Source organism: Ranitomeya imitator, chromosome 6, assembly GCF_032444005.1.
Source record: "Ranitomeya imitator isolate aRanImi1 chromosome 6, aRanImi1.pri, whole genome shotgun sequence".
NCBI lineage: Eukaryota > Metazoa > Chordata > Amphibia > Anura > Dendrobatidae > Ranitomeya > Ranitomeya imitator.
This window is the reverse complement of record NC_091287.1, coordinates 414,737,263-414,757,398: the sequence shown is the minus strand read 5'-3', so window position 1 is coordinate 414,757,398 and position 20,136 is coordinate 414,737,263. Positions and strand designations below refer to the sequence as shown.

The 20,136-nt window shown below is 43.3% G+C and overlaps 1 protein-coding gene across 3 annotated transcripts in view; it reads left to right on the top strand.

The window, feature by feature from the left end:
* Positions 1–574: 574 nt before the first annotated feature.
* The window catches only part of LOC138642788 (ras-related protein Rab-10-like), an 81,432-nt gene continuing 61,870 nt past the window's right edge, over positions 575–20,136 (top strand). For all 3 annotated transcript variants that reach the window (XM_069731264.1, XM_069731266.1, XM_069731263.1), the window contains exon 1: positions 575–718. In XM_069731264.1, coding sequence (XP_069587365.1) covers positions 589–718 — 130 coding nt within the window. In that variant the 5' untranslated portion in view covers positions 575–588. The remainder of the gene's footprint in view (positions 719–20,136) is intronic.

Sequence of the window (20,136 nt, the reverse complement as noted above, 5' to 3'; positions counted from 1 at the left end):
GCTTCAAATCTGCCCGAAAACCCAATAATCAGAGGAGATTGTTATCTGGCAGTATGGACCTGCAGGAAATGTGCAGCTAGGATCACATAATTCACATTACCACAGCACTGTGACGTGACGAAAAGAGGGAACTGCCAGTAAGGAAGTGACAGGAGGCTGTAATGTGGTGGTCACTGGGGGGAGGAGAGGGGAGGTCAGGCTGTAATGTGGTCACTGGAGGGAGGAGAGGGGAGGTCAGGCTGTAATGTGGTCACTGGAGGGAGGAGAGGGGAGGTCAGGCTGTAATGTGGTCACTGGAGGGAGGAGAGGGGAGGTCAGGCTGTAATGTGGTCACTGGAGGGAGGAGAGGGGAGGTCAGGCTGTAATGTGGTCACTGGAGGGAGGAGAGGGGAGGTCAGGCTGTAATGTGGTCACTGGAGGGAGGAGAGGGGAGGTCAGGCTGTAATGTGGTCACTGGGGGGAGGAGAGGGGAGGTCAGGCTGTAATGTGGTCACTGGAGGCAGGAGAGGGCAGGTTAGACAGGGACAGTCACAGGGTTGCTCTATGCGGAAGCTCAGTGTTATTATCTGCCTGAGGCTGAGCAGCAGGATGGCAGCCATCTCCACATACAGCAACCTGGTGGCGAAGCTGGTGATGACTGGTGACTCCAATGTGGGCAAGACGTGTATAGCGAGCAGGTACACCGACAACTCCATGCCCTGCTACCTCTCCACAGTGGGTGAGTGACTGTCCCTGCTGTAGTGTTATGGCTGCTGCAGGTGGAACCATTTCTGTTGTGAAACTACTACTCCTAGTAGTATGCAAAAGGCTGAAAGGAAGTAGTAGCCACTTAACTAAAGATCCCCATGAATGGCCACATGAATTCAGGGCATGCTAGGGGTTGTAATTCCCAGCTGAAGAGTCTCAGACTGAGAGTTGTAGTGTCAGAAAACATGGAGCATCACCTGCTGTCTGGAAATGTTGAGAGTTGTAGTTTCACAACAGCAGGAAAGGCATGGACTGTCGGGAAATACTGAGAGTTGTAGTTCCAAGGTATTTCAGGAGACACAAGATTACTGGGCATGCTTGGAGTTTTTTTTTATGATAGATGAAAAGCCACAGGTTGCAGCCACGGCTGGGAGTTGTAGTTTTTCAACAGGTAAAAAGCAGCTCACTGACTTGTGATATTCTTAAGTATGTGCACGCGTTGCTGATTCGTGTGCGGATTTTTCCCACAGATTTGGAAAAATCCGCAGGTAAAACGCAGGGCGGGATTAAGGCTATGTGCACACGTTCAGGATTTCTTGCAGAAAATTCCTGAGAATTCCGGACATTTTCTGCAAGAAATCCGCAAGAAAACCGCATGCGTTTTTGCCGCGATTTTGCCGCGGTATGACGCGTTTTTGCCGCGGTTTTGACGCGTTTTTGCCGCGGTTTTTTCCGGACACTTCCCAATGCATTTTGGAGTGGGAAATCCGCAAAAAAACCGGAAAATTATAGAACTTGCTGCGTTTTTTGCCGCGATGCGTTTTTTTCGTGGAAAAAACCGCATCATGTGCACAAAACATGCGGAATTCATTCTAAATGATGGGATGCTTATTGTATGCGGTTTTTTTGCGGTTTTATAGCGTTTTTATCGGGAAAAACCGCGAAAAAAACGCAACGTGTGAACACAGCCTTACCGTGTTTTTTGTGTGGATTTCACCTGCGTTTTTACACCTGCGGATTCCTATTAAGGAACAGGTGTAAAACGCTGCAGATCCGCACAAAGAGTTGACATGCTGTGGAAAATACAACGCAGCGTTTCCGCGCTGAATTTTCCACAGCATGTGCACTGCGGTAAATGTCAAAAATAAAAATGGATACCAATAAAAATAAAATTAATTGAGACATCAGTAGGTTAAGTGTTTTCGAATATCCATATTGAATCAGGAGCCCCATATAATGCTCCATACAGTTCATTATGGCCCCATAAGATGCTCCATATTAAAATATGCCCCATATAATGCTCCATGCAGTTCTTTATGGCCCCATAAGATGCCCCATATAATGCTCCACTCAGTTCTTTATGGCCCCATAGATGTTCCATATAATGCTCCATGCAGTTCTTTATGGCCCCATGTAATGCTCCATATAATGCTCCATGCAGTTCATTATGGCCCCATAGATGCCCCATATAATGTTCCATGCAGTTATGGCCCCATGGATGCTCCATATAATGCTTCATACATGCAGTTCTTTATGGCCCCATATAATGCTCCATGCAGTTCTTTATGGCCCCATATAATGCTCCATATAATGCTCCATGCAGTTCATTATGGCCCCATAGATACCCCATATAATGCTCCATGCAGTTACGGCCCCATAGATGCTCCATATAATGCTCCATGCAGTTGTTTATGGCCCCATATAATGCTCCATATAATGCACCATATAATGATCCATGCAGTTATGGCCCTATAGATGCTCCATATAATGCTCCATGCAGTTCTTTATGGCCCCATATAATGCTCCATGCAGATATGGCCCTATAGATGCCCCATATAGTAACATAGTAACATAGTTAGTAAGGCCGAAAAAAGACATTTGTCCATCCAGTTCAGCCTATATTCCATCATAATAAATACCCAGATCTACGTCCTTCTACAGAACCTAATAATTGTATGATACAATATTGTTCTGCTCCAGGAAGACATCCAGGCCTCTCTTGAACCCCTCGACTGAGTTCGCCATGCAGTTCATTATGGCCCCATAGACGCTCCATATAGCCACATGTAATGCTGCTGCTGCACTAAAAAAAAAAAAATACATACCTCTCTTGCTGCCCGCCGCTCCTCAGCGTCTTGTCTCTCCGCACTGACTGTTCAGGCAGAGGGCGGCCCACACACCAATACGTCATCGCGCCCTCTGACCTGAACAGTCAGTGCAGAAGACAAGGCGGCGGTGGAACGCGGAAAGGTGAATATGACATACTCAGCTGCTCCTGGCGCGGTCACTGCATGTCCCACGTCTCCGGGAGCGGCAGCTTCTTCCTGTAGTGAGCGGTCACGTGGCACCGCTCATTACAGTAATGAATATGCAACTCCACCCCTATGGGAGTGGAGTCCATATTCATAACTTTAATGAGCGGTACCAGTGATTGCTGAGCAGGGGAAGAAGCTGCAGCGCCCGAAGACCGTGGGACATGCAGGGAGCGTGTCAGGAGCGCCGAGAGCAGGTGAGTATTTGACAGGCGTCGCTCCCCCTCACCCGCCGACCATGACTCGAGTATAAGACAAGAGGGGCACTTTGAGCCCATTTTTTTGGGCTGAAAATCTCGGCTTATACTCGAGTATATACGGTATTTTTTTTTTGTTAAACTCCATTTAACAAAGAAACTGCTGGCTGATTTTGAAGGTAAAATTGTGCATTGATGCTGCTCTAAAGTATACAGCGTGTTTTGGCCTGAAAACGCCAGAAGAAACCCTTGGCTTCTTTGGAAACATGAAGCAGTTAAAAGACGCTCAAAAGCCAGAACATATGAACAGCGAGTCGTTTTTACATAAAATACATGTGTTCAGTTGCAGTGGACCCGCCTGTAAAAAAAACATTGTGTGCACATACATCCCGAGCTTTTTTCTGATGGCTTTGGTCACCAGGGTTTTTTGTTGTTATTCTGTTATAGAATTTCCCGGGGTTTTGTGATGTCGTAATTTTTTAATTACTTTTTTTTTTCAGTTGAAAAATAAACGACACCATCTGAAAAGACCATAATGGTATGTGCACACTGAGTCTTTTTGCTACGTTTTTGGAGCAGAAACTCTAGTTTTTAGAAGGATTTGGAGACTTTCCACCCCAAAAATGTCAGTGTGAACATAACCTTTAGGTATGTGTACACATTGTGGACTTGGCTGCGTATCCGCAGCGGATTCGCTCCTGCGGATCCCCAGCAGTTTTCCATGCGGTGTACAGTACCATGTTAACCTATGGAAAACCAAATGCGCTGTGCACATACGGAAAATTCAGCGCGGAAACGTTGCGGATTATCTTCTGCAGCATGTCAATTCTTTGTGCGGATTCCGCAGCGTTTTACATCTATTCCTTTATAGGAATCCGCAGGTGTAAAAACACAGAAAATCCGCATAAAACCCACAGGTCATTTTACCTGCAGACTCTGCAGAATCCGCGTGGAAAAATCTGCAATGGAATACGCAACATATGCACATACCCTTAGCAGTAAGAAAACTAACAAACAAAAACCTGTTGTAATCCCTGTAAATCCTGAAACCACCTGCAGTCACTTGTCTAGGAATTTTGTTACCTGGCCACATCTAGAATTACATGGGGCTTAATGGGCAACTTTAAAAAAAAAAAAAAACTTGGACAGCACTTGCCTCTCCAATGCTCCATGTCACTTTCTTTTTTACAGGGCTGCTCCCTGTAAAAGTGACATCACTTTTATATGTGACCGCTGCAGCCAAACGCTAAGTTTAGCAGTCTTGTGAAGTCTACCTTTTTTCGGAGCCCTGTGGTTGGCTGCAGTAGTCACATGTTGTAGACTTGACATCAATGAAAGACTAGAGGGGAGCAGCAGAGAGGGGTCTTTACCGTGTAAGTAATGTCATGTTTTAAAGCATAATCCCCATTAATACCTCGAGACCAAAGAGAAAAGTGACTTAAAAAACGCAAATGATGAATCGGGGCCAATGCATCTGGCAGACTATCCAAAAACAAAGTATAGTCACAAAGTGAAGTGGTACAATCTGTGTTATGAGAGGACAGAAGCCCTGTAACAGTGAGCACTGTGGTACAGGTGAAACCATTGCTAAAGATAAATGCAAACCACGACAAGGCTATGTGCACACGCTGCGGATCCACAGCGGATTTGAGGTACAATGTAAACCTATGGAAAACAAAATCCACAGTGCACATGCTCCGGATAAAAACACGCGGAAACGTAGCGTTGTTTATTCCGCAACATGTTAATTTTTTGTGCGGATTCCGCAGCGGTTTACACCTGCTCCTCAATAGGAATCCGCAGGTGTAAAACCGCAGGTGAAATCCGCACAAAAAATGCCGGAAATCCGCAGTGCGGTTTACCTGTGTATTTCCCAAAATCAGTCCGGAAAAATCTGCAGAGTAATCCGCAGAATGTGCACATACAGTCAAAAGTATTGACACGCCTGCAATTTTGTCAGATAATACTCAGTTTCTTCCAGAAAATGATTGCAAACACAAATTATTTGGTATTATTATCTTCATTTAATTTGTCTTAAATGAAAAAACACAAAAAGAATTGTCCTAAAGCCAAATTGGATATAATTCCACACCAAACATAAAAAAGGGGGTGGACAAAAGTATTGGCACCCTTCGAAAAATCATGTGAAGCTTCACTAATTTGTGTAATTAACAGCATCTGTAACTTACCTGTGGCACCTAACAGGTGTTGGCAATAACTAACTCACACTTGCAGCCAGTTGACATGGATTAAAGTTGACTCAACCTCTGTCCGGTGTCCTTGTGTGTACCACATTGAGCATGCAGAAAAGAAAGAAGACCAAAGAACTGTCTGAGGACTTGAGAAACCAAATTGTGAGGAAGCATGAGCAATCTCAAGGCTACAAGTCCATCTCCAAAGACCTGAATGTTCCTGTGTCTACCGTTCGCTGTGTCATCAAGAAGTTTAAAGCCCATGGCACTGTGCCTAATCTCCCTAGATGTGGACGGAAAAGAAAAATTGACAAGAGATTTCAATGCAAGATTATGCGGATGTTGGATAAAGAACCTCGACTAACATCCAAACAAGTTCAAGCTGCCCTGCAGTCCGAGGGTACAACACTGTCAACCGGTACTATCCGTCGGAGTCTGAATGAAAATGGACTGTATGATATGAGACCCAGGAAGACCCCACTTCTTACCCCGAGACATAAAAATGCCAGGCTGGAGTTTGACAAAACTTACCTGAAAAAGCCTAAAACATTTTGGAAGAATGTTCTCTGGTCAGATGAGACAAAACTAGAGCTTTTTGGGCAAAGGCATCAACATAGAGTTTACAGGAGAAAAAAAGAGACATTCAAAGAAAAGAACACGGTCCCTACAGCCAAACATGGCGGAGGTTCCCTGATGTTTTGGGGTTGCTTTGCTGCCTCTGGCACTGGACTGCTTGACCATGTGCATGGCATTATGAAGTATGAAGACTACCAACAAATTTTGCAGCATAATGTAGGGCCCATTGTGAGAAAGCTGGCTCTCCCTCAGAGGTCATGGGTCTTCCAGCAGGAAAATGACCCAAAACACACTTCAAAAAGCACTAGAAAATGGTTTGAGAGAAAGCACTGGAGACTTCTAAGGTGGCCAGCAATGAGTCCAGACCTGAATCCCATAGAACACCTGTGGAGAGATCTAAAAATGGCAGTTTGGAGAAGGCACCCTTCAAATATCAGGGACCTGGAGCAGTTCCAGCAGAGCATTGTAAGAAACTCATTGATGGTTACCGGAAGCGGTTGGTCGCAGGTATTTTGGCTAAAGGTTGTGCAACCAAGTATTAGGCTGAGGGTGCCAATACTTTTGTCTGGCCCATTTGTGGAGTTTTGTGTGAAATGATCAATGTTTTGCTTTTTGCTTCATTCTCTTTTGTGTTTTTTCATTTAAGACAAATTAAATGAAGATAATAATACCAAAGAATTTGTGTTTGCAATCATTTTCAGGAAGAAACTGAGTATTATCTGACAGAATTGCAGGGGTGTCAATACTTTTGGCCATGGACCCCCGACGCACGTTTCCCCAATGTTTACATTGCCCACATCCTGCAGCACCTTTGCTTCATTGTAGATGGTTTTACTCTTGATTTTACGACAGCTGAGAGCCATGTATTAGAAGCCAACCCTCCAACTAATCTTATGACTTAATCCAAAACTGCCTTATTTGGCCACATTGTGCACTGACCAGACTGATTTATTTCATGGAAGCAAGTTCATTGTAAATATTGTCTCTGCATTCAGACAACTGCTAGATCTGCAGCAGAGAAAACGGTGATTTTTATCAAAACTGCAGCAGGCAGCCCAGTAAGTGACACATTGCTGAAATCAGGGTCTGTGCCCCTACATTATGCTGCTCTCACATTACCCTGCAGAAACCTGGTGATAGATTCCCTTTCATTCTCGAGAAACCAGAAATTCATATTTTGTTCTGGCTTCATCAGTAGTGTGAGACGTGTCCGTAACCTCTGCGCTGCCCCCGGTCCAGGACTGTATAATGAATTGTAGATTCGTATGTGTCTGATGCATCTGAGGATCACGTCCAGGACTGGCCAAACAGTGCAGGAATATCCTGTAGCTTGGTCAGTACAGGGATCTTGTATAGTGTCTGGAGGCGCTCAGCTGTTCTAGCCCTAATGCTAGGAATCACATAATGACATTAGATGCAGGGTGGGCCGAATCTGTCACTTGCCTGAGGCCGGAACTGCAGTATTCTTTCATGATTCAGGCCAGACTAGTTACATCAATGCTGTCGTTAACTTCTGGAAAATTCCAGCTGGTATGGAGAACAACATTTCCACTAGAACTAATCAGTCAGCAGGGAAATAGTGACATGCTCCATTCTAATAGTCTAATTTTAAACTGGAATCATGTTTTCCAGAAATACAGTGTTCTCTTCTAAAAGGGGTTGTACAATATTAGAAAAATATATGGCCAATTTCTTCCAAAAAATATTACCACATTTGTCCACAGGTTGTGTGTGGTATTGCAGGTCAGCCTCAGTCACTGTAGATGAGCTGCAATACCAGATGCCACCCATGGACAGCAGTGCTACCAGTAATGATGGGTCATGGGTGTACATGACCACTGCAGCCAATCATTGTCCTCGGTGGCCACAAGCTGTTTTACTGGCATTATCGCTCAGCAATAATAATAAGCACAGAATGTGGCTGCCAGTCCCACTCATTGGCTGCAGTAGTCACTGGTGACTTGTGAAGAAAGACCGACAGGAGATTGTTGGAGCATCTACAGTGGATTGGCAGGTGAAAGAAGAGGGTTTTTTCATATTAGATTTTTTCCTCAACACCAGTACAACACTTTTTAAGGTAGCTTGTCATCAGGATTTTATGCACCAAACTAATGGCATGTATGTAATCGTGCTTTAATGCTGATTAAATCTTTACCTTTCTTATAGAAATCCGTTGTGAACTTTTAGAAATATCCATAGTTGAATCTGTATGCAGATGACTGCAAGTGCAGTAGGACAATGCACTTACAGCTTTCTTGTTCTCCCTCCCTATTCCCCGTCTTCTCACGTACCTGTCTCCTCTGACTGCCAAGACTATAGGTTCAAGCACAGGGTTTTTACATGGATTTTGATGTGGATCTGCTTCAAATACTCCATAACGGGATACATTTCTCAATTTGAAGTTTACATGTAGGACAGCGAATACAAATAATTTGAGAGGCACAATAACCAATTCTGGTTAAGGAATAAATTGCTAAGAAAATGTCCATACAACACAAATTAAGGCCCATTCACACTTCCATCCTTTCCCCTCCTGTTCTATCAGTTTTTATAAACATAGAGCACATAGCCTGTAGCCAAATTCACACAACCTTTTATGTGACCTAACAATAGTCCACAGTAAAAGTGGTGTTGTGTCGGACTTTGATCATAACAAGTTCACATGTTAGGGAATGAACGGGTCCAGCATGTAACATATAACACACAGATGCTATCCGTGCTACATTCAGCCAAAAACAAAAGCAAAATGGTTAAAAAAAACTGTCTTTATGGCCAAACTTAGACATACATACAAGGAACAGGTTAAACTTGTCAGGAGATATTTGCATTCCTCTAATACCTTAAAGTCGAGACAGACGGCCCAATAGTGACTATTCTTTATTTTAAGAGCCTTAAAATGTGTAATCGACCTCTTCAGATGGAAAAGGGTGTTATCAACCATGGAATATGTTTTAGGTATTTTGTGTGGCTAAGGTAGGACTTGTTTTTTTTCCCTAGCAAATAAAGGTATATACGGTACCTTTATCCCCCCAAATAACAAGAAGAAAACTTACTTTGTACAATTAGCACGGAGCCCAATTCGTCATTTGCATTTTTTTTTCACTTGTAATTTTTGTCTTGTATTCATAAACTATTTTTGTGTCACACTCTTCAAATTGGCACATGAAGTTTATGAATTTTACTCAAAATTACAATTGATCTTCATTTTTGTCTTTTTGTGCCTCTTAAAAAGTCACGTGTTCACCTAAGATGTTGCAGAATTTGAACTCAACTTTTGGGTCCAATTTATTATTGCATCTGTGCTTTCTTTTTTTTTTTTCCTCATCTTTGGTGGTTTTATTTTTTATTTGCACCACATTAATATTTCCAATGACGCTTTTTTGAAGTCTATTTTGTGTTCTTTTTTTTTCTAATATGCGCCACTGTTTGTGGGATTTAGGGTTTCCTGATGTTTTTGCCTGATTCATCATTTGTCACTTTTAGAAAAGTGACAAAATTTGACACAAACATGCTCCAGTCCTCAACCACACACACACATACTTCAGTGAGTAATTTGATGTATGCCGGTTATTGCATGTGACATTTTGCGGTAAAAAGTCACCAGCCTGACTAAAGAACTGAGGTGGGCTTACAGGGTTGCTGAGCGGAGATGGAAAAATTCCCATGCCAATGAGCACTTCATCACATTCAGGCGGTCCCTCACTACTTTCAAGACCACACTCACTGTAGAAAAACAAATATACTACTCATCTCTCATATCCTCCCTGTCTCACAACCCTAAACAGCTATTCAACACTTTGAATTCAATCCTCTGTCCCCCAGCACCTTTTCCCTCTTGTCTCAACTAAAGACTTTGTCTCATTCTTCAAAGAGAAGATTGACAACATCAGGCTAAGCTTTTGCCTAAAGTCCTCACAGCCCCTCCTCATAACTACTCATTTCTCCTCCTCCAAAACCAGCTTCTCCCTCATTACGGAGATCAACTCTCTTCTTTACTATCCAAATCACATCTCACCACCTGTAAACTTGACCCAATCCCATCCCACCTTAACTTATCGCAAACGTTACCACAATCTTCATCCCAATCCTAACCGATCTCCTCAACCTATCACTAACAACTGGTATTTTCCCCTTATTCTTCAAACATGCTTCGATCATACCCATCCTCAAAAAGCGCAACTTTGACCCATCCTCTATGTCTAGCTATTGCCCACTTCTCCCCTATGCCTCAAAACTACTGGAACAACACATCCATTTTAAACTATCCTTCCATGTCTGCTCCTGCTCCATCTTTGACCGCTTACAATCTGGCTTCCAAAATCACCATTCCATTGAAACTGTCGTTCCCAAAGTCACAAATGACCTATTAAGTTCCAAATCCAAGCAATACTACTCTGTCCTCCTCCTAGACCTGTCATCTGCCTTCGACACAGTGGACCATTCCCACTTATTACAGATTCTCTCACCCCTTAGCATCACAGACTTGGCCATATCTTGGATCTCCTCAAACCTAACAGACCGGACATTCAGCGTCTCCCAATGTTGAGTTCTAGGACCCCTACTCTTATCCATCTACACCTTCGGCCTGGGCCAGCTCATAGAGCCTCACGCTTTCAGTATCATCTCTATGCTGATGACACAGATCTACATCTCTGGACCAGATATTACCTCATTACTAACCAGAATCCCGCAATGTCTGTCCTCTATTTTACCTTTCTTCTCTGCTAGATTTCTAAAACTTAACATGGCTAAAACAGAATTCATCATCTTTCCACCATCTCACTCAACCCCCCGCCCTATCAGACCTATCCATCAAAGTCAGTGGCTGCCTACTCTGCTCCGTCCTGCAAGTTCCCTGCCTTGGGGTAACCCTTGACTCTGATATCTCCTTAAAACCACACATCCAAGCCCTTTCCACTTCCTGCCGACTCCAACTCAAAAATATATCCCCGATCCACACATTCCTCAACCAAGAATCTGCAAAAAACACTAGTACATGCCGTGCCCTCATCATCTCCCGATTCGACTACTGCAACCTCCTGCTTTGTGGCCTCCCCTCTAAGACTTTTGCACCCCTTCAATATATCTTAAACTCTTCTGCCCAATGAATCCATCTGTCCCCCCAGCTATTCCCCAACCTCTCTTCTCAGTCAATCAATGGCTCTCAGTTGCCCAGATACTCCAGTTCAAAACCCTAACAATGACATACAAAGCCATCCACAACCTGTCTCCTCAATACATCTGTGACCTCGTCTCCCAGTACTTACTTGCACACAATCTCTGATCCTCACAAGATCTCCTTCTCTACTCCCCTTTCATCTCTTCTTCCCACAATCCCTCTCCCTTGCACTCTCCCTTGTACTATGGAACTCTCTACCCCAACATATCGGACTCGCCTACCGTGGAAACCTTCAAGAGGAACCTGAAGACTCACCTCTTCCGACAAGCCTACAACCTGCAGTAACCCTGGTTCCACCAAACCGCTGCACGACCAGCTCTACCCTCACCTACTGTATCCCTTGTAGATTGTGAGTCCTCACGGGCAGGGTCCTCTCTCCTCCTGTACCAGTTGGTGACTCGTTTTGCTTAAGATTATTGTACTTGTTTTTTGCTATGTATACCCTTTTCACATGTAAAGAGCCAAGGAATAAATGGTACTATAATAGTAATAATAAATGCAAAAATGACTATTTTTGACTTTGTGTAAAATTCATGAGCCACGTGTGTCATTTTGATGAACTTGGTGCAAAAGAACAGCAAGGGATATGTCAAGACAATAAAAGAAAAACTACTTCAAGAAAACATTAAATGATGAATCGGAGCTTCAGATATACTGTACATAAAATCCCCCTGACGATGACCGGAAGAAGAATAAAACGCAAGTGATTTACAGTTGAAAAACTTAAAAACTAGACAAAAAATAAATGGTGCCAATGCAAGTGTGAATCAGGCCCCTTATTTTTATTTTACACCATTTATAAGTTATCTACATCATTGGCTATATACAGTTAGGGCCAGAAATATTTGGACAGTGACACAATTTTCGCGAGTTGGGCTCTGCATGCCACCACATTGGATTTGAAATGAAACCTCTACAACAGAATTCAAGTGCAGATTGTAACGTTTAATTTGAAGGGTTGAACAAAAATATCTGATAGAAAATGTAGGAATTGTACACATTTCTTTACAAACACTCCACATTTTAGGAGGTCAAAAGTAATTGGACAAATAAACATAACCCAAACAAAATATTTTTATTTTCAATATTTTGTTGCAAATCCTTTGGAGGCAGTCACTGCCTTAAGTCTGGAACCCATGGACATCACCAAACGCTGGGTTTCCTCCTTCTTAATGCTTTGCCAGGCCTTTACAGCCGCAGCCTTCAGGTGTTGCTTGTTTGTGGGTCTTTCCGTCTTAAGTCTGGATTTGAGCAAGTGAAATGCATGCTCAATTGGGTTTAGATCTGGAGATTGACTTGGCCATTGCAGAATGTGCCACTTTTTGGCACTCATGAACTCCTGGGTAGCTTTGGCTGTATGCTTGGGGTCATTGTCCATCTGTAATATGAAGCGCCGTCCAATCAACTTTGCAGCATTTGGCTGAATCTGGGCTGAAAGTATATCCCGGTACACTTCAGAATTCATCCGGCTACTCTTGTCTGCTCTTATGTCATCAATAAACACAAGTGACCCAGTGCCATTGAAAGCCATGCATGCCCATGCCATCACGTTGCCTCCACCATGTTTTACAGAGGATGTGGTGTGCCTTGGATCATGTGCCGTTCCCTTTCTTCTCCAAACTTTTTTCTTCCCATCATTCTGGTACAGGTTGATCTTTGTCTCATCTGTACATAGAATACTTTTCCAGAACTGAGCTGGCTTCTTGAGGTGTTTTTCTGCAAATTTAACTCTGGCCTGTCTATTTTTGGTATTGATGAATGGTTTGCATCTAGATGTGAACCCTTTGTATTTACTGTCATGGAGTCTTCTCTTTACTGTTGACTTAGAGACAGATACACCTACTTCACTGAGAGTGTTCTGGACTTCAGTTGATGTTGTGAACGGGTTCTTCTTCACCAAATTAAGTATGCGGCGATCATCCACCACTGTTGTCATCCGTGGACGCCCAGGCCTTTTTGAGTTCCCAAGCTCACCAGTCAATTCCTTTTTTCTCAGAATGTACCCAACTGTTGATTTTGCTACTCCAAGCATGTCTGCTATCTCTCTGATGGATTTTTTCTTTTTTTTCAGCCTCAGGATGTTCTGCTTCACCTCAATTGAGAGTTCCTTTGACCGCATGTTGTCTGCTCACAGCAACAGCTTCCAAATGCAAAACCGCACACCTGGAATCCACCCCTGACCTTTTAACTACTTCATTGATTACAGGTTAACGAGGGAGACGCCTTCAGAGTTAATTGCAGCCCTTAGAGTCTATTGTCCAATTACTTTTGGTCCCTTGAAAAAGAGGACGCTATGCATTACAGAGCTATGATTCCTAAACCCTTTCTCCGATTTGGATCATATTGCAGCTGGGAGTGTGCACTTTCAGCCCATATTATATATACAGTGGGGCAAAAAAGTATTTAGTCAGTCAGCAATAGTGCAAGTTCCACCACTTAAAAAGATGAGAGGCGTCTGTAATTTACATCATAGGTAGACCTCAACTATGGGAGACAAACTGAGAAAAAAAAATCCAGAAAATCACATTGTCTGTTTTTTAACATTTTATTTGCATATTATGGTGGAAAATAAGTATTTGGTCAGAAACAAAATTTCATCTCAATACTTTGTAATATATCCTTTGTTGGCAATGACAGAGGTCAAACGTTTTCTATAAGTCTTCACAAGGTTGCCACACACTGTTGTTGGTATGTTGGCCCATTCCTCCATGCAGATCTCCTCTAGAGCTGTGATGTTTTTGGCTTTTCGCTTGGCAACACGGGCTTTCAACTCCCTCCAAAGGTTTTCTATAGGGTTGAGATCTGGAGACTGGCTAGGCCACTCCAGGACCTTGAAATGCTTCTTACGAAGCCACTCCTTCGTTGCCCTGGCGGTGTGCTTTGGATCATTGTCATGTTGAAAGACCCAGCCACGTTTCATCTTCAATGCCCTTGCTGATGGAAGGAGGTTTGCACTCAAAATCTCACGATACATGGCCCCATTCATTCTTTCATGTACCCGGATCAGTCGTCCTGGCCCCTTTGCAGAGAAACAGCCCCAAAGCATGATGTTTCCACCATCATGCTTCACAGTAGGTATGGTGTTTGATGGATGCAACTCAGTATTCTTTTTCCTCCAAACACGACAAGTTGTGTTTCTACCAAACAGTTCCAGTTTGGTTTCATCAGACCATAGGACATTCTCCCAAAACTCCTCTGGATCATCCAAATGCTCTCTAGCAAACTTCAGACGGGCCCGGACATGTACTGGCTTAAGCAGTGGGACACGTCTGGCACTGCAGGATCTGAGTCCATGGTGGCGTAGTGTGTTACTTATGGTAGGCCTTGTTACATTGGTCCCAGCTCTCTGCAGTTCATTCACTAGGTCCCCCCACGTGGTTCTGGGATTTTTGCTCACCGTTCTTGTGATCATTCTGACCCCACGGGGTGGGATTTTGCGTGGAGCCCCAGATCGAGGGAGATTATCAGTGGTCTTGTATGTCTTCTATTTTCTAATTATTGCTCCCACTGTTGATTTCTTCACTCCAAGCTGGTTGGCTATTGCAGATTCAGTCTTCCCAGCCTGGTGCAGGGCTACAATTTTGTTTCTGGTGTCCTTTGACAGCTCTTTGGTCTTCACCATAGTGGAGTTTGGAGTCAGACTGTTTGAGGGTGTGCACAGGTGTCTTTTCATACTGATAACAAGTTTAAACAGGTGCCATTACTACAGGTAATGAGTGGAGGAAAGAGGAGACTCTTAAAGAAGAAGTTACAGGTCTGTGAGAGCCAGAAATCTTGATTGTTTGTTTCTGACCAAATACTTATTTTCCACCATAATATGCAAATAAAATGTTAAAAAAACAGACAATGTGATTTTCTGGATTTTTTTTTCTCAGTTTGTCTCCCATAGTTGAGGTCTACCTATGATGTAAATTACAGACGCCTCTCATCTTTTTAAGTGGTGGAACTTGCACTATTGCTGACTGACTAAATACTTTTTTGCCCCACTGTATAATTGTATTTCTGAACATGTTTTTGTAAACAGCTAAAATAACAAAACTTGTGTCACTGTCCAAATATTTCTGGCCCTAACTGTATACACCTCAAAATTAAAATTGCAACACCAATATGAAAATCCCAGGATCAATAGACGTGTTAGTGATATGTAAATGAAGATAAAATTTAAGCAAATTTTTCAAAACTTCTCTACTTCTGTATCGAGTAAAAGTACCATACACAGAAATACAGGCACTTTACCTGCTTTGGCTGATATTTTTGAACTCCTTTATGACCTTGTGATTTTAACTTTTTGAACATAATTCAGAAATGTGAAACATTTTTTTGCTTATGTCACCATTTTCCGAGACCTGTAGCGTTTTCGGCCTGTGGGGCTGGGTGAGGGCTTATTTTATGCGTCCTGAGCTGACGTTTTAATTGACACCAGTTTGGAGTAGATACAATGTTTTGATCGCCTCTTATTGCAGTGTTGCAGTTGCAAAAAAAACGTAATTCTGGTGTTTTGATTTCTTTTTTTCTCCTTACACCGTTTACCTATCAGATTAATTTATTTTATACTTCGATCGGACTTTTACAAACTCAGCAATGCAAACTACACACGTGGTCAAAATTGTTGGTACCCCTCGTTTAATGACAGAAAAACCCACAATGGTCACAGAAATAACTTGAATCTGACAAAAGTAATAATAAATAAAGTCTATGAAAATAAACAAATGAAAGTCAGACATTGCTTTTCAACTATGCTTCCACATAATTTAAAAAAAATATATATAACTCATGAACTAGACCTGGACAGAAATGATGGTACCCTTAACTTAATATTTTGTTGCAGAACCTTTTGAGGCAGTCACTGCAATCAAACGATTCCTGTAATTGTCAATGAGACTTCTGCACCTCTCAACAGGTTTTTTGGCCCACTCCTCAAGAGCAAACTGCTCCAGTTGTCTCGTGTTTGAAGGTTGCCTTTTCCAGACGGCATGTTTCAGCTCCTTCTAAAGATGCTCAATAGGATTTCGGTCAGGGCTCATAGTTCACTTCAGAATAGTCCAATGTTTTCCTCTTAGCTATTCTTGGGTGGGTTTTAGCTGTGTGTTTTGGGTCATTATCCTGTTGCATCCTGTTGCAAGACCCATGACCTGCGACTAAGACCAAGCTGTCTTTAAAGAGAGGTACCAACAATTTTGACCACGTGTGTATGTATTTTTTTTAATTATGTTATGTGTTATTGGGCAAAAGGGGGGCTATTTGAACTGATTTTTTTCCAGATTTTATTTTTTAACTTTTCACTGAATTTAATAGTCCCCGTAGGAGAGTTGAAGCTGCGATTGTCTGATATATAACAGAAATCACAATCTCCTATGACTGCCAACCAACCACGAGTCGGCATTCACAAGATTGTAACGACAGGCACTATGGTCATCAGCAGATCCCTGGCTGTCATGACAACCCATTGGCGCCCCGCGATCACATGGTGGGGGACGAGATGAATGACGCGCTTCCATCTAGTACGTGTTAAACCCCTCTGTCTGTGATTGACTGCGAGATTTAACTGGTTAATAGCTGCGGGCAGAGCACCACTCCACGGCTGTTAAAGGGAACCTGTCAGCAGGATTGTGCACAGTAACCTACAGACAGTGTCAGGTCAGCACCGTTAAACTGATTAAAATGATACCTTGGTTGATGAAATCAGTATTGTGTTTTTTGAACCCCTTTCTGCTATCAGATGGAATAGTACGTCCGATGGCTGAACCTCTCCATTGATGCGCACTCTGGTGGTGAGCCCGCATCAAATCCGGGACATATCAGGGGTTTTGAACAGCTGGCATGTGCCCGCAATAGGCTCGGACGGAATTGCACCCGCTCCTATTAACTAGTTAAACACCGTTGTCAAACTTTGACAGCGGCATTTAACAAACGCATCCGGCTGGAAACACGTGCACCGCTGACCCCCGTCACGTGATTGGGGATCAACGGTTCGTCGACATGGCAACCAGAGGTCTCCTGGAGACCTGTATGGTTATTGATGCCAGATAGCTCTGAGCATCGCCCCTATGTAGCAGAGCCGATCAGGCTATGCCAGCTTCTAGCCTCACATGGAGGCTATTGAAGCATGGCAAAAGTAAAAAAAAAATTTTTTAAAATATGAAAAAAATATAAAAGTTTAAATCACCCCCCTTTTTGTCCCATTCAAAATAAACCAATAGCAATAAAATCAAACATACACATATTTGGTATCGCCACGTTCAAATCTCCCGATCTATCAATAGCAATTAAAGAATTAACCTGATCACTAAACAGCGTAGCGAGAAAAAAATTCAAAATGCGGGCGATCAATTAACGTATCTGCACCGAAATGGTATTAAAAATGTCAGCTCGGCACGCAAAAATTAAGCCCTCACCCGACCCCAGATCCCGAAAAATGAAGACGCTACGGGTATCAGATAATTGCGCAATTTATTTTTATCAAAGTTTGGAATTTGTTTACCCCTTAGATAAAAAACAACCTGGACATGTTTGGAATCTATGAACGCGTAATGACCTGGAGAATCAAAATGACAGGTCAGTTTTAGCATTTAGTGAACCTAGCAAAAAAGCAAATAAAAAACAAATGTGTGATTGTACTTTTTTTGCAATTTCACCACACTTGGAATTTTTTTTTCCCATTTTCTAGTACAAGCCATGGTAAAACCAATGGTGTCGTTCAAAAGTACAACTTGTCCCCCAAAAAATAAGCCCTCACATGGCCATATTGACTGAAAAATGAAAAAGTTATGGCTCTGGGAAGGAGGGGAGCGAAAAACAAAAACGCAAAACCCAAAAAAGCTTCGGGGGTTAAACTTTATTTTCAATTTTGTGCTAATGATATGCTCGCTCATGCCCTAGGGCGGGCCTGGAGGGGGGTCTTTATGTGGTGCTCTCATTAGGTATTTATAACGCAGCCTGCTGACAGGTCACTGATCCTCTGCGATTGCTGAGAGCTGCTACTGCGCAGGCGTGAACAGCGCCTTCTTGGAGGAGGAAATTTTTTTTTTCTTCTCCAGCAAGATGGCGCTGTCTGCTCAATAGCAGCTATCGGATCTCAGTACACACCGATAGCTGCTACTGCGCAGGCGCCATTTTCAAATAGATTTTTTTATTTATTTTGCACTTGCTCAATAACATCAAGAATATTCATTAGCTGGACGCTAAACATGTGATTATGCTGTAGCACAGGTGCCCAGGCTGGTACCTGCCTGCAGAAACGTTTTTTGTTTTTTTTCTTCAGTATGTACAGGTATTCATTATGCAAACTAGGAGGCAGGTCAGTGAGGGATCAGTGACCTGTCAGCAGCCTGCATTATGAATAACTAATCAGAGCACATGAAGCCCCCCACAGGCCGCCCCGGAGCACGAGTGTTATGCTGTGCTATCAGGCAACACAGTGTGCAGTAATCAGCGCACATACAGTGATATGGCAATAACCCAAAAACAATAGAACAAGCTCTGAGACGTGGAATCTCTGCAGACTGCAATACCTGAACCTATCCTCACACAACTAAAAGCAGCAGTGGATTGCGCCTAACACTACCTATGCAACTCGGCACTGCCTGAGGAGCTGACTAGCCTGAAGATAGAAATACAAGCCTGACTTGCCTCAGAGAAATACCCCAAAGGAATAGGCAGCCCCCCACATATAATGACTGTTAGCAAGATGAAAAGACAAAACGTAGGAATGAAATAGATTCAGCAAAGTGAGGCCCGATATTCTAGACAGAGCGAGGATAGCAAAGAGAACTATGCAGTCTACAAAAAACCCTAAAGCAGAACCACGCAAAGGGGGGCAAAAAGACCCACCGTGCCGAACTAACGGCACGGCGGTGCACCCTTTGCGTCTCAGAGCTTCCAGCAAAAGAGAATAGCACAGCTGGACAGAAAAAACGGAAACAAAAACAAAGTAACACTTATCTAGCAGAGCAGCAGGCCACAGGAAAGATGCAGTAGCTCAGATCCAACACTGGAACATTGACAAGGAGCAAGGAAGACAGACTCAGGTGGAGTTAAATAGCAAGGCAGCCAACGAGCTCACCAAAACACCTGAGGGAGGAAGCCCAGAGGCTGCAATACCACTTGTGACCACAGGAGTGAATTCAGCCACAGAATTCACAACAGTACCCCCCCCTTGAGGAGGGGTCACTGAACCCTCACCAGAACCCCCAGGCCGACCAGGATGAGCCACATGAAAGGCACGAACAAGATCTGGGGCATGGACATCAGAGGCAAAAACCCAGGAATTATCCTCCTGAGCATAACCCTTCCATTTGACCAGATACTGGAGTTTCCGTCTAGAGACACGAGAATCCAAAATTTTCTCCACAATATACTCCAATTCCCCCTCCACCAAAACAGGGGCAGGAGGCTCCACAGATGGAACCATAGGTGCCACGTATCTTCTCAACAACGACCTATGGAATACATTATGTATGGAAAAGGAGTCTGGGAGGGTCAGACGAAAAGACACCGGATTGAGAATCTCAGAAATCCTATACGGACCAATAAAACGAGGTTTAAATTTAGGAGAGGAAACCTTCATAGGAATATGACGAGAAGATAACCAAACCAGATCCCCAACACGAAGTCGGGGACCCACACGGCGTCTACGATTAGCGAAAAGCTGAGCCTTCTCCTGGGACAAGGTCAAATTGTCCACTACCTGAGTCCAGATCTGCTGCAACCTGTCCACCACAGAATCCACACCAGGACAGTCCGAAGACTCAACCTGTCCTGAAGAGAAACGAGGATGGAACCCAGAATTGCAGAAAAATGGAGAGACCAAGGTAGCCGAGCTGGCCCGATTATTAAGGGCGAACTCAGCCAACGGCAAAAAGGACACCCAATCATCCTGGTCAGCAGAAACAAAACATCTCAGATATGTTTCCAAGGTCTGATTGGTTCGTTCGGTCTGGCCATTAGTCTGAGGATGGAAGGCCGAGGAAAAAGATAGGTCAATGCCCATCCTA